We start from the raw sequence: 14,891 nt of genomic DNA, 5'->3' as shown, positions 1-14,891 counted from the left end.
AACCCTGATCATGAGCAGAGTTTGGGCTGCAGTACTGCAGTTTTAACCTATATGCCATGAGACGCTTTAATAATTAAGGTGGTACACTTTGTATTCAAAATTTCATTTTTCATCATTATTTAGTTGAGTGAGGAAGTGTTGAAGTTAAGGGCAATATAGCATTTTATTAGCACACATTTAATGAAACACACAAAGTCTGTCCCCATATTATTGTTACAATCAGAGAATCAAGTGAGGGGAAAAAAAGGCTGAATTTAAGGCTTTTTTTAAAAAAGAAAATTTCTGATAACCAGATTTCTGCACAGTTCAACAAGCAGCATTTATATTTATTTTCTCTCTCACAATATGCATATTGTGAAACTTTTGTTGACATCACTTGGTTGGCTATGAACAAAATACACAGATTTTGCTCAAATAACTTGGGTATTGACATCAGTTTAGCATTCTTTTTAACACGAAGCTTTGGAACATGAAACTCGATCTGAAGCATGTATTGAAACTTGAAGATTTCACATGAAACAGAGGTCTCAAACTCTCTCTCTCTGCAGACAAAAGCTTCGTTTGGACTGAAGTAAATCTAGAGCTCTGACACTTTTGTCTCCTGTGGAATCTACCACTTCCATCGTATCTTGGTGGCAGTCTGGTTTCCATTGTTAAGCCCAAGCGTTACACAGTTTGGCTGTTCTTGAACTCAAAAGCACTATTTCTTTGTAATTTTTTCATCCCTCTCGGAAGGTATTGCTCAGCCAAGATTTTGGCCTTCATGAACGGATCACACAGCTATCATTACAATTCTATAGGAACACTAAAAATGCCCTATAAAACAATGCACTCATTGGCAGAGTCTTTGTCAATGTATAATCTGTGTGAAGTTAATGTTCATGGTTTTGCTAGTAAATACAATTTGGTGATTCAAAATGCTTAATACCCATGTCATGTTGTGTTACCTGGCTGCTTGTATTGATATTCTTGTGTTTTATTCACCATAGGGTGTGAAGGACTTTGCAATGTGAATGGTTTTAATGAACATATATATTAAAATACTTGTAAGCCACATTTTAAAGACTGGAAGTGGAATACAAGGGTCATGATTGTAATGGTTACTTTTAGATCAAAATATGAACCTGATACAGCCATCAAATAATACTAAGAGATAACAAAAAATTGAAGCAAAGTTTTTTGCATTCAGAAATTAACTGTGAAAATTGAAGGCCATATACATTTTTGTTTAAAGGAATATTCTTTTGCATCATGTTATTTGAAATAGAATATTGTTTGAAGTTACCTGTAATTTACTAATCCAAATGCAACGTTTGCTTTTAGGTGCTTTTCTCATACCTTATGTGATTTTCTTTATTTGCTGTGGAATACCTGTGTTCTTCTTGGAAACTGCTTTGGGACAATTCACTAGTGAAGGAGGTATTACATGCTGGAGAAAAGTTTGTCCATTGTTTGAAGGTACACATTGCACACTCTTCTCTCTTTCTTGTTGTGACAGTGTGTCTGCAAATGTGCCTAGTTTCAACACAAACACATATACGTTATTTATTTTATTTATTTATTATTAGATTTTTATCCTGCCCTTCTAGACAGGAATCTACTCAGGGCAGCTCACAATATATTGTGCACAAAACAGATTTAAAAACAACAATTAAAATTTACAATAAAAATATAATCAAGATGGGAAGATAACAATAAAAACCAAGAAAAGTGGAAATCAAATATTAGGAGGAGGGAAAGCCTGCCTGAAGAGCCTAGTTTTTAATTGGCTCTTAAAAACACCCAGTGAGGGTGCCAGGCAGATCTCTGGCAGCAAGCTGTTCCAAAGTCAAGGGGCCACTGCCAAGAAGGCCCAGTTTCTTTCTTTCTTATTTATATATATATATATTTATGTATTTCTATATATCCCGCCTATCTGGTCAATTACAACCACTCTAGGCAGCTTATAACATAAAATACTCAGATAAATACAAAACGGATTATTACGTAATACTGTAAACAGATTCTTGTTCTTTCTTTCCGGGCCTCTCGTGGCGTCAGGCCCCTCAGCTGTCTTTTCCTGGCTATAGTGAGTGACTTGGGATAAGGCGTTCTGCTAGATGTCGAGGTCCTAAACCGTTTAGGGCTTTGTATGTCATCATTAACACTTTGAAGTCAATGCGGAAACTAATGGGCAGCCAATGCAAAGCAGCCAGAATGGGAGAGATATGCTGGAATTTTCTCGTTCCACTAAGTAATCTGGCTGCCGCATTCTGCATCATTTGAAGTTTCTGCATCAATCTCAAAGGTAGCCCCACATGATCCATTGTGTTGTAGGCTGCTCTTTCTTCCTTTCACTCTATATCCCAGATACTCTCATCTGTTCACAGAGCCCAGACAACCAGTTCTTCCTTACATTTTGGAAGAACTGGAAATATTTAACCTTAAGCAAAGAAGACTGAGATACAAAAGGATTTTTCAAATACAGTGGTGCCTTGCTTAACGATTTTAATTGGTTCCAAAAAATTCATCGCTATGGGAAAAACATCGCTAAGCGAAACGCGTTTTCCCATAGAGATGCATTGAAAACCGGATAATCCATTCCAATGGGAACGGATTACCGTCCTTAAGTGAAAATTGCCACAGGAAACATCGGTAAGCGAAACGCAGTTCCCCCATTGGAATGCATTGAAACCTTTTCAATGCATTTCAATGGGGGAGAAAAAAAATCACCAAAAATTCAAAAAGAGTCAGAACGAAGCCAAATTTGGTTAACAAAGGGTTTATTAAGTGCACTAACGATTTCAAGCACTCTAAACCCCCTTTTAAACAATTTAACACCTTTTAAAAATAGCGAAAACAGAGCTGTCAAAAACATCGCTAAGCAAAACAGGGGGATCTAAACTGTCATCGCTAAGCGAAGCAAGGTCCCGAACATCTCTATGTGAAATTTCCCCATTGAAAACATCGCTAAACGGAGCACAAGATCACTCAAAAAACCTCATCGCTAAGCGAATACATCGTTAAACGAGGCAATCACTAAGTGAGGCACCACTGTAGTTGAAAGATAGTCATATAGAGGAGGGGCAGGATCTATTCTCAGTTGTCTCAGAAGGCGGGGCACGTAACAGTGGGCTCAAGCTGCAGGAAGCCATATTTAGCCTGAACATCAGGAAAAACCTCTTAACTGTTAGAACAGTCCATTAATGGAACAAATTAACTTGGGAGATTGTGAGTGCTCCAGCACTGGAGGCATTCAAGAGAAAATTGGATTTTCTCTTTGATTTGGATTCCTGCATTGATCGAGGGGTTGGACCCAATGGCCTTCTAACTCAATTATTCTATGATTCTGTGATTCTATATCCGTGTTCATAATTTCATTTTTCATCATTCTTTAGATGAGTGAGGATATGTTGAAGTAAGGGCAATACAGTGTGGAAGGGAATGTTACTCTTGAATTGGCCTTCTCAGCCACACTAGACACTGTTCCAAGTCCTCTATTCAGAGCACGTTACCATAATCTCTTGAGACTGAAGGATGCCTAATCTAAATATCCATGTTACAATTAGATTTCAGAATGTTCCTTTCAGTGACACGGCCTAGACAATAAGTAGTCTATAACAAATGAGAGTTGGGAATTGTGCTTTGATAATATGAGTAGTTTTTGACTTGTATTTCTGGCTTCCTGTAGAAGACCTGATGGAATACTTTTTTTTCTTCCTTTGCAGGTATTGGATATGCAACCCAGGTTATTGAGGCACATTTGAATGTTTACTATATCATCATTTTAGCATGGGCTATCTTTTATCTGTTCAATTGCTTTACCACTGAGCTTCCTTGGGCAACCTGTGGGCATGAATGGAATACAGGTATGGAGATAGTGAAGATAACAGTTTTTTTTTTAAAAAACCAAGGTATTATATTATTAGTAGAGCAACAGAGGTATCTCAGTAAGTATTTAGTCAAACAATATGATAGTGGAAATTAGCTTAGTTTACATTTGTGGCAAAGAGTAGCAAAAAGTACAGATGACCAATTGTAGTATATAGTACTTCAACTTGTATCTTGGCCAGAATCCATTTGATAGTGCAAGCTAGAATATAACCATTGAATCAACAGAATATACGTGTAAATTTATGTATGTTCAGATTGATTCAGCATCTGGAATTCTATTAAATATTTATGCCAGCATAATTCTGATGGCATACATTTTAGTGGTGAATTGCTGTTAGTTAAGGAATAGGTATTTGAATTTGTTCTTATGGGCCAAGTCACACAACTGGTGTGTGATAGAAAGTACAACTGCCAATTTCTTAACTAGCAGCAGTTTGCTGCTGAGATTTATGCTTTGGACCAAATGCTGGGAGACAGAAATAATAGGATTCTGGTCAGCTTGTTTACTCTACTTGGAATTAATAGTTTTAAAAAGGATAAATCCAACTGAGCTATGTTCCACACTGCAACATAACTCTATGGGTTGAACATTGTTTTATTTATTTATTTGACAAACTTGTATCTTAGCTACATTATTTAAGAAACCATCTAAGCCCATTAAAATATAAGACAATTTGTCAACTGTGAAGGCAATATTAAATATGGCTTTTTATTATATATGGATTGACTCCCATAAACCTTTGGATAATTAGATTTTGTATGTGTGAATGAAAAAAAAATCCCACACCAATCCTTGGATTCAAAAAGTTTGCACATGCTTCCTTTTAAAGAAGTATCCAGGAAGAGGAGAGGAGAGACTGTTGTTTTCTTCTGGTCGCACTCCTTGTATCTAACGGAGTGTCATTCTTGTGCTTAGAGACAGCTTTATGAGCAGTGCGGGGGGGGGGGGGAAGCAATGAAAAAACCCTGTGCTTCTGCAAAAGAACCCATGCAATTCTTTGCCAAATGCTAACTCTCTTATGGTGTAAAATACTTAGGAAAAAATAAAGAGACTGTCTCTTTCATCTATAACCGTGGTCCCCAATGTTGGGTTCCCAGATGCTGTATAACTCCTAGAAATCTTGGTCAGCACAGCTAGTAGTGAAGCCTTCTGGGAGTTTTAGTCCAAGAATTTCTGTGGACCAAAGGTTGGCAACCTCTCATCTAGAACATTGAAGATCATAACTGAATTGTTATAGTAATCGTGAAAAGGATATTGGCATATCTTAAATGAAAAGTGAAATCATCCTTCATATGATTTCTGTAGCCCCGTTTTAGTAGGAACTGTAATCGTTAGTGTTGATTTCACTGGAGAACTCATATGTGTGTATGCGTGTTATTCAGTCCTATACGTTTGGGTATATTAAACGTCTTGCATTGAGCCAGAGTTTATGGAGGAGGGTTAGCTTAATTTTTGGCATCTGTTTAGGAAAACTTAGCCAATATTGAACACTGTCCAAGCAGTATGTGTCAACTGAATACTGGGAATGGCTTTGATCTCTTTTCTCTGTTTCTCAGATGCCAAAGATAACACTGTGCCAAATGGTAGCTTTCTCACTTGCCATATTAAGACTATTGTTTAAGCTGCTGTGGTTTGAGAGTGATTCCCATGCCAGTGATAGGCACTGATGGAAACTGAACTGCAGTCACCCGGTTAAAGCACAATGCTTGTTCTAAATCCCTAGCAATCATAGCAACACGAAGTCTGTTTATACTGCTTCAGATACTAGGATGGCTCTTAGCAGATTTAACAAACAAAAAGTATTTAAAGATCGTCTTTCTAGGGAGAACCTGTATGAATCAGTTATCAAAAGTATGTGGCAGAACTTTGTTTTTAAATCTGAAAAGACTAATCATAATAAATTCAAAGGGACCTGAAAGATTAAGACCACGGTCACAGCAAATCTGTTCTTGTTCTTTTACAGAGCGCTGTGTGGAATTTCAAAAGCTTAACATGAGCAACTGCACTCAACAATATTTGCAGAATGCTACTTCTCCAGTTATGGAGTTTTGGGAGTAAGTAAAACTATTTTTTTATACTAAATTAACTGGACATAACCTCTCATTTGCCATCATTCAGATAAATCAAAAACACTTGCAGATACTGATTTCTGGAGTATTTCTCACTGCAGGTATTTCAAAATATTGAGAGTGAGCAGTGGAGTTAAATTTCAAGCTGGGATTAGTATAACCATTAAAGTTGTGTTTCCTGAACCCACAAAAAATTCCACTGCTAACCCTGAATGGAACCAACCCATTATAATCCAGAATATAGTGATGCCTTGCTTAGCGATTGCCTCGTTTAATGATGTATTCGCTTAGTGATGAGGTTTTTGGAGCGATCCTGTGCTCCGTTTAGCGATGTTCCCTATGGGGAAATTTTGCATAGCGATGTTCAGGACCTTGCTTCGCTTAGCGATGATAGTTTAGGTCCCCCTGTTTCGCTTAGCTGTCAAACCTACAGTTCAATGCATTCCAATGGGTGGGGGAAAATTCACCAAAAATTAACGAAGACTCAGAACAAAACCAAATTAAGTTTGCAAAGGTTTTACAGGGTGCACTAATGATTCAAAGCATTTTAAACAGTTTTTGAACATTTTACGACACTTTAAAAATAGCGAAAACAGACCTGTCAAAACCATTGAAATACATTGAAACCTATTCAATGCATTCCAATGGGGGAACCGTGTTTTGCTTGGCGATGTTTCCTATGGCGATTTTCGCTTAAGGACGGTAATCCGTTCCCATTGGAATGGATTATCCAGTTTTCAATGCATTCCTATGGGAAGTGGTGTTTCGCTTAGCGATGTTTTCCCATAGCGATGTTTTTTTTGGAACCAATTAACATCGCTAAGCGAGGCACCACTGTATGCCACTTCAGCGTTTTGGCATTGTGGCTCACCAAAAATTATTGTAGGGTATATTTTGTTCTAATTTATTACATTGGCTGGGATAAAAAATATTCAAATGGAAAAAGTAAAGAAATACTTTGGGACTTTTTATTTTATTTTATCATAGCCTTTTTTGTCTATGATTAAATGAAAAACAAAACGATATTGCTGTACATAGTAAGTAACTAAAATTGTCTGCCTCATGGTTCCAGTTCTCTGTGAATTTTCCAACAAGTTGTGATTCTGGGAGACTGAAATGTCCTGCCCAAGTGAGTGAATTTTAAAAAATTTGGAACAAACAGAAGTGACAAGATTGCAGACTCTGGCTACGTCAGAACTCTTGACTGAACCTGTTTTCATACATAGTCCAGAAAGGTGGTAAAGAGAACTATTTGGTTCCAGTAATAAAAAAAAATTGCCTTTGCTTTAAAAATAAGTGTATGCAAGTCCATGCTACCATTTGATTGTGTTTGCAGATTTTCATAAATAATTGCTTTTAAAAAATTCTGGCTTTTGGTGAAGGAGCTAATGTGTCAGTGAATGATGGTTCATTGCTTCTACTAGGCTCCTCTAGCAAACTGTGGACTTTCCATTCCTGTTCTGCTTGCCATTGGCTGAAATCCTGTTGTGCAACTTTGTTCTGCACAGCAAGGGTGATGTCATCAACCATCAGCAGAAAAAAAATTAATTTAATTTAATTATTTTAAACGTCCTGTTCTCCACTTGAGGTTCTGAGACTCCCTAGGGATTTGGTGGTGATTTTCTGATATGAAAGATTCTCCACCCCATCTTGAGGCTCCCAAAAGCTTTGTGAAGATAGAAAGGATCCACAACCTCAGAATGTGGAGGCAGAAGATAGAAAGTTTTAGAATAAATTAAATGAAATCAAACATTTCTGGCAAGAAGCAAAAATAAAGGGAAAAATCCCAGGAAACAGAAAAGTTGTGGCACCTGAAAAACTTATTGCTATATTTCAACATGAGCTTTCATGGATCAGGTCACCTTCCTCAGACAAGTGGACTTGATCCTCAAAAGCTCATGTTAAAATATAGCAGTCAGTCCTGAAAGTGCCATGATGTTTCCGTTTCTTATTTCTCCTTCTTTTCTATTACGTCTTATATGGCTATTTCCTAGAAAAGTAAACATTTTCGTTGCCGACTGATGGCATCATCCTTGTGTGGTGTAAAGTTACACCAGTTGGATTTCTGTGACTATGTGTAAGTGTGTTCTAGCAAATCATTCCCCTGACAGAGCAAGCCATGGTTTGTTGTTAAGTGGTGACTCTGATTTGTCAGAGGACAGAAATGTCCGAATTCCTGATTATTACATAACAATAGACAGACCATGAGCCTGTGGTTTGTTTAGCTGCAGGAGTGCTTTGCCATTGTGTATGAGTGTAGTGTTCACAACTGATAAGCCATGGCACCCCAGCTAATCAAGTGCATCTGAACCGGTGTGTGTATGGTGTGTGTGTGTGTGTGTGTGTGTGTGTGTGTGTGTGTGTGTGTGTGTAGGGGAGGAGAGATCAATTAGCTCAAATACCCTTAACCTGGAATATGGACCGTTCATTTATTTCATTTCTATGTTGCCTTTATATATGTATAGGAATCAATGTGGCTCACAAATTATTAAAAGATACAACTACTTGGGGCAAATTACCTTTGCATAAAATTACATGGTGGGCACTGGATTATGTAATCATTTGGTGCTGGTAATATTTAATTTAAACTATTTAATTTAATTCTAATTAAAATATTTAATTAGAAGCTTCTATAGCTTCTAAAGCTTTTAGGTTTAGAGACTCCCTAGGGCTCCCTTTTGCCCTGGAAGGCTTGCCACCCCCCCCAGCGGGGGTCCTTTGAACATCTGAGTGATTACAGGTAGAGGGAGGTATGGTGATGGCACAGTTCCTACTCATTTCAGAAGAACTGTGAACAGATGTTTGAGGGCTGTTCACTGTTCTGGCACTGTGACCAACCATCAGTCTTGAGGTAGTCAGATCAGCTGTCCCTCCACTAATCTGGTGCTGTTGAATGTCAGGTCTGTATCCAACAAATCCCAGATTATCCAAGACCTTATTCTGGACGAGGATGCAGACCTGGTATGCATAACCGAAACTTGGATGGGCGGGGGATGGGGTGTTCCCTTGACTCTGGCCTGTCCTCCCGGTTATGCAGTCCAGCACCGGGGTAGGGGGAGGGAAGTAGCCATTGTTTATAAAATCACTCTGGAGGTTGTTAGGTGCTCTACAGTGGTGAAGCCAGGTCTGGAGGCCCTCCATGTGTCTATTGGGCCCAGTGATGGTATTTTATTTATTTATTTATTTATTTATTTTATTCTATTTATGTCCCGCCTATCTGGTCAGTTGAGACCACTCTAGGCGGCTTACATCATAAAATACATATATAAATAAAAGAAAATTATTATACAAAAAACAGCTTCAACAAGATGGGGAACAAACAAAGTAATTCGCAATAAAGAAGGAAAAGGAACACATCAGGGATTGGCTGGAGGGAATTAGCTGGGATTAGCTGGAGGAAAGGCCTGCTGAAACATCTACGTTTTTAGTTGTTTTTTAAAGATACCTAGCAAGGGGGCCGCACGAATCTCTGGAGGCAGACTGATCAGCCACCACCCTCTACACCACTTTGCTCATGAAAGAAATGTTGGCGACGGGCCTGTTATTGCCAATGTCATTCGCCGCCAAATTGGGTTTCTTTCTTATGGGCCTAATGAGTGTCTCCTTGAGGGCAGGAGGACCCATTAATTATTGCTGTTATTGGCCTGGCTGTTTTGATTAGCTAGGCCGGGCAAGGGTCAAGGGAGGATGTGGTGGCGCGACAGCGATCAAGCGCTTTGTCCAAATATCTGGCGTCACAGGCTGAAAGCGATTGAGGTTCACCAGGCAAGGTGGTGCACTGGACATCTCTGCTCGACTCACTGTATTTAAAAAAGGAGAGAGCTCCTGGCAGATGGCCTTCCACTTTAGATTTTAAAAAATGCTGCAAATTGGTCTGGTGAAAAACTAGGGGGAGGCCCATCACTCAGACCAATTCCGGATAGGTCGCAGACTGTACGGAATAACTCCGCCTGCTGGTTGGACGCTTCGCTTATCCAGTTAGTGAAGTATGCACGAGCTGCAGCCTTTACCTTCGCCACGTAGAGGTTAGTTGTGACCCTGACAGCTATCCAGCTGTAATCCATCGGATTCTTCCTCCACTTGCACTCTAGCCTTCTCCGAATCTGCTTCATCACTCAGAGGTCCCAGTTGAACCAGGGCGCCAGGCGAGCTCTGCATTGGAGAGGGCGTTTAGGTGCGATCATGTCTACGGCCCTGGCGGCAGCAGTGAACCAGCCATCAGCCAGAGCCTCAACAGGAGCGCCAGCCAGGTCAGCCGTAACACCTCTCATGGCATCCTGGAATCCAATAGGATCCAGTAGCCTTTGAGGGCGGACCATAGAAATAGGTCCCTGCTCCCTGCGAGGGGGAAAAGCCATTATGAGGGTGCATTTTATTAGGTGGTGATCCGACCATGACAAGGGGACTGACTCAAGGTCAGTCACCATCGGACCACACTCGCTCCAACTGGTGGAAAAACCAAGTCAAGCATATGGCCACCCACGTGGGTGTGGCCGTTGACATGTTGGGACATGTTCAAGGATGCCATGGTTTCCAGGAACTCAAGAGCTGGCCCGGAAGTCTCTACCTCCGTGTGCACATTGAAATCACCCAAAACCAACGGCTTCAGGGATCTCAACAGTGTCGCAGAGACAAAGTCCACCAGCTCTGGAAGGGAAATGGCTGGGTCGCGGAGAGTGTGGTAACCCAGCAAGATCCCAATACCATCCCTGGCTCCAATCGACACGTGGAGAGCCTCCAGACCCGGCTTTACCACTGCAGAGCACCTAGCAACCTCCAAGCTGTTTTTATATATAATGGCTACTCCCCCCGCCCCTCCAGTCTACCCTGGTGCTGGATGGCATAACCGGGTGGACAGACAAGTGCTAGGGGAGGACCCACCTCTCCACCTTATGCATGCCAGGTCTGCATCCTCCCCCAGGATAAGATCATAAATCACCTGGGTTTTATTAGATACAGACCTGGCATTCAACAGCACCAACTTTAGAGTGAAGGGCTGGCTGGTCTGGCTACCTCGATACTGGGGGTTGGTCACAGTCTCAGAACAACGGACGGCCTTCAAACATCTGCTTGTCGTTCTTCTGGTATTGGGATCTTGCTGGGTTACCACACTCTCTGCGACCCAGCCATTTCCTTACTGGAGCTGGTGGACTTTGTCTCCGTGGCATTGTTGGAATTCCTGAGACTTCTGGTCTTGGGTGATTTCAACATCCATGCAGAGGCAGAGGTTTCCGGTCCGGCTCTTGAGTTCTTGGATACCATGGCTTCCTTGGACATGTCCCAGCATGTTAACGGCCACACCCATGTGGGTGGTCACACACTAGATCTGGTGTTCTCCACTGAGCAGAGTGAATGTGGTCTGATGGTAACTGACCTTGTGTCAGTTCCTTTGTCATGGTCAGATCACCATCTAATAAAATGTAACCTCTTAATGGCTCTCCGTCCCTGCAGGGAGCAAAGACCTATTTTAATGGGCCACCCTCAAAGGCTGCTGGATCCTATAGGATTCCATGAGAAGGATTCTGGCTGATTTGACTGGTGCTCCTGTCGAGGCTCTGGTTGATGACTGGCTTGCTGCCACCACTAGGGTTGCTGACACGATCACTCCTAAACATCCTCTCCATTGCAGAGCTCAGCCAGCGCCCTAGTTTAACCAGGAGCTGCGAGTTATGAAGCAAAACAGGAGAAGGCTAGAGTGCATTTGGAGACAGAACCTGATGGATTATAATCGGAAAGCTGTCAGAATTGTGACTAACCACAACCTTACTAAGGTGAAGGCTGCTAGTCGAGCTCACTTCGCCGTCCGGATCAGCAAAGCTTCAAATTAGCAGGTGTAACTTTTCCATATAGTTAGTGATTTATCTGGAATTAGTCTAAATGATGGGCCTCCTACTAGTATTTCACCTGACCAATTTGCAGCATTTTTTAAAATCTAAAGTGGAGGCCATCCACCGGGAGCTCTCTCCTTTTTTGAACACAGTAGATGGAGCAGAAATGTCTAGCCCTCCGCCTTGCCCGCTGAGACCGGATCTCTTTCAGTCTGTGATACCAGATATGGTGGACAAAGCGCTTGACCGCTGTCATGCCACCACCTCCTCCCTTGACCCGTGCCCAGCCTGGCTAATCAAAGCAGCCAGCCCTACAACAATCAAATGGGCCACGGCAATAATTAATGGGTATCTCCAGGAGACACTGGAGGTGACACTGCAGGGGTCACTGGAGGAGTACCTCAAGGAGACACTCATTAGGCCTGTAAGGAAGAAACTAAGTTTGGCAGCGGACAACATTGGCAATTAAAGGCCTGTCACCAATGTTTCTTTCCTTAGCAAAGTGGTAGAGAAGGTGGTGGCTGACCAGCTTCAGGCTCTTTTGGATGAAACCAGTGCCCTGGATCCATTCCAGTTGGACTTCAAGCTGGACCATGGTACAGAACTGGCATTGGTCGCCCTGTTTGATGAACTGCTGAGGGAGGCAGACGGGCAAAATGTCTTTGTTGGTCCTCCTCGGTATCTCAGCTGCCTTCAATACCATTGACCACAGTATCCTCCTGGAGAGGCTATCCGAGCTAGGAATTGGTGGTCTGCCACTTGCCTGGCTCCAATCCTTCTTGGAGGAGTGTCCTCAGAGAGTACAGCTTGGGGAGAGTGTTTCGGCCCTGGGGAGCCTCAATTGTGGGATTCCACAGGGCTCAATTATCTCCCCAATGCTTTTTAATATCTACATGAGGCCGCTGGGTGGGGACATGGGGGTGTGGGGCTTCGTGCCATCAGTACGCTGATGACACCCAGTTCTACATCTCCTTTTCTCCAACCACAGTGGATGTGGTTCCATTCCTTCAGCGTTGCCTGGAGGCTGTACTGCAATGGATGCAGGAGAATGGACTGAGGCTGAACCTGGACAACACGGAGGTCCTGAGGGGGGTGGCTCCTCCATTGGTGGTTTGGGAAACTCCCTCTCTTTGGGGGGAGTGACTCTCACCGTGAAGAGTGAGGTTCACAGCTTTGGGGTCCATCTTGATCCAGTGCTCACCATGGAAACCCAAGTGATGTCAGTGGTCCACTCTGCATATTTCTATCTGTGGCAGATTGCCCAGCTGCATCCCAATCTTGATATTGGGGCATTCACCACTCTGGTCTAATCTCAAGATTAGACTATTGTAAGGCACTTTACGTGGGGCTACCTTTTAGATTGAGGTGGAAGCTTCAAATGATGCAGAATGTGGCAGCCAGACTTCTCAGTGGGACGAGAAAATATCAGCATATCTCCCCCACTCTGGCTGCCTTGTATTGGCTGCTCGTTCATTTCTGCATTGATTTCAAAGTGTTAATGATGACATATAAAGCCCTAAACGGTTGTGGACCTCGCTACCTAGCAGAACGCCTCCTCCCACCTAGATCTACCCAAACCACTTGCTCTAGTCAGGAAAGGTGGCCGAGGGACCTAACGCCGAGGGATGCCCTGAGAGAAAGAAGAAACTGGGCCTTCTTGGCAATGGCCCGTCAGCTTTGGAACAGTCTGCCCCCAGAGATCTGTCTGGCTCCCTTGCTGGGTGTTTTTAAGAGCAAACTTAAGACCTGGCAATTTAGGCAGGCTTTCCCTCCTGTCATCACTTGAATTTTTTTCCCCATCTTGAACTACATTACTATTGTTGTTTTTTACTTTATTATATTGTTTTACTCTTGTTTTTTTATTGTTAATCACCCAGAGTAGACTTCAGTCTAGATGGGTAGGGCATAAATAAATAAATAAATAAATAAATAAATAAATAAATAAATAAATAAATAAATAAATAAATAAATAAATAAATAAATAAATAAATAAATAAATAAATAACAGGAAAAAATACCTTCAGATAAAAGCCGCCGGGTTGTTAAATATAATATAATAATAATATTAATAGTGTGCTGTCAAGTTGATTCCAACTTATGGTGACCCTTTCCAGGTTTTTCTAGGTAGAGAGTGGTTTACCCATTCCCTTCTTCTGGAGTCACCTGGAAGTTTACCCATGATTACATAGGCTATCTCTTCTCCCAGGAGGCACGGTGGGAAATCAAGCTCCCAACATTTGGCCCCGTAGCCAGATACCTAAACCACTGAGCTAATCAGTTCGGCTGTTAAGAGCCTGTCTAAAAAGATTTGTACTTTTTTTTTGGTCTTCCACCAAACACTTAAAAATACCCTTCTCGTGTTCTCATCAAATATCTGTGAAGATTCTCATTCATCCAGGTGAGGTTATTTGGAAGCTGAGTCATGGGAACTGGACTTCTTTCTTGTTATGCTGAAAAGATTTCACTACTCATCCACATGTTTCGCTACTCATCCAAACTGAAGAAACTACCTGGATGAGTAGCGAAACGTTTCAACCCAATAAGAAAGAAGTCCAATTCCCATGATTCAACTTCCAGTTCTCACCAAATGTGTTTGAGAAGATGGCATGACGCAAACAAGGACTCTTTTGAAATCTTAAAAGCTGGTGAGACTCACATGGGGAAATATGGTCTTTCAGATGGCCTGGGCCCATGTCATACGTATAAGGCTTTATGATTGGCAGACAATGAAACTGTTGTAAGAGGAGAGTTTTGTGTTCCCTGTAACCTGCCCTTGTCAGCAGATTGTCTGCAGCATTTGGACTAACATAATCTAAGTGGGATGTAACTAAGGCATGGGTCACTGTACACAGATTAGACATTACCAAGAATAAGCTGGCATAATAATATTTAACACATGTATCCCTGGCCATTGCGGAAACCTGGGCATCCAGGTTCAGGTCTGAATTGAGGAGTATACTGAAGCTGTAAACCTTAATTATAACTGTAATTTCATTCAGAACGGGCTCAACCCCCATTGTCTTATGTGCCTTATGATCGATCAGGGGCTGTTCTGCCTTCTCTGGATTAAGCTTCATTTTTTTTTCAACCTTACCTACTCTGTTACTGACATCAAGCGCT

The 14,891-nt window shown here is 41.7% G+C and overlaps 1 protein-coding gene across 1 annotated transcript in view; it reads left to right on the top strand.

Moving 5' to 3' along the window:
* The window catches only part of SLC6A11 (solute carrier family 6 member 11), a 142,145-nt gene that overhangs the window by 4,769 nt on the left and 122,485 nt on the right, over window positions 1–14,891 (top strand). Inside the window, exons 3-5 of the mRNA XM_020815394.3 lie at window positions 1,324–1,458; window positions 3,708–3,848; window positions 5,838–5,928. Of these exons, the coding sequence (XP_020671053.3) occupies window positions 1,324–1,458; window positions 3,708–3,848; window positions 5,838–5,928 (367 nt within the window). The remainder of the gene's footprint in view (window positions 1–1,323; window positions 1,459–3,707; window positions 3,849–5,837; window positions 5,929–14,891) is intronic.

The sequence above is a fragment of the Pogona vitticeps genome, chromosome 2, assembly GCF_051106095.1.
Source record: "Pogona vitticeps strain Pit_001003342236 chromosome 2, PviZW2.1, whole genome shotgun sequence".
Lineage (NCBI taxonomy): Eukaryota > Metazoa > Chordata > Lepidosauria > Squamata > Agamidae > Pogona > Pogona vitticeps.
The sequence above is the reverse complement of the archived record's forward strand: the minus strand, read 5'-3'. Positions and strand labels throughout refer to the sequence as shown.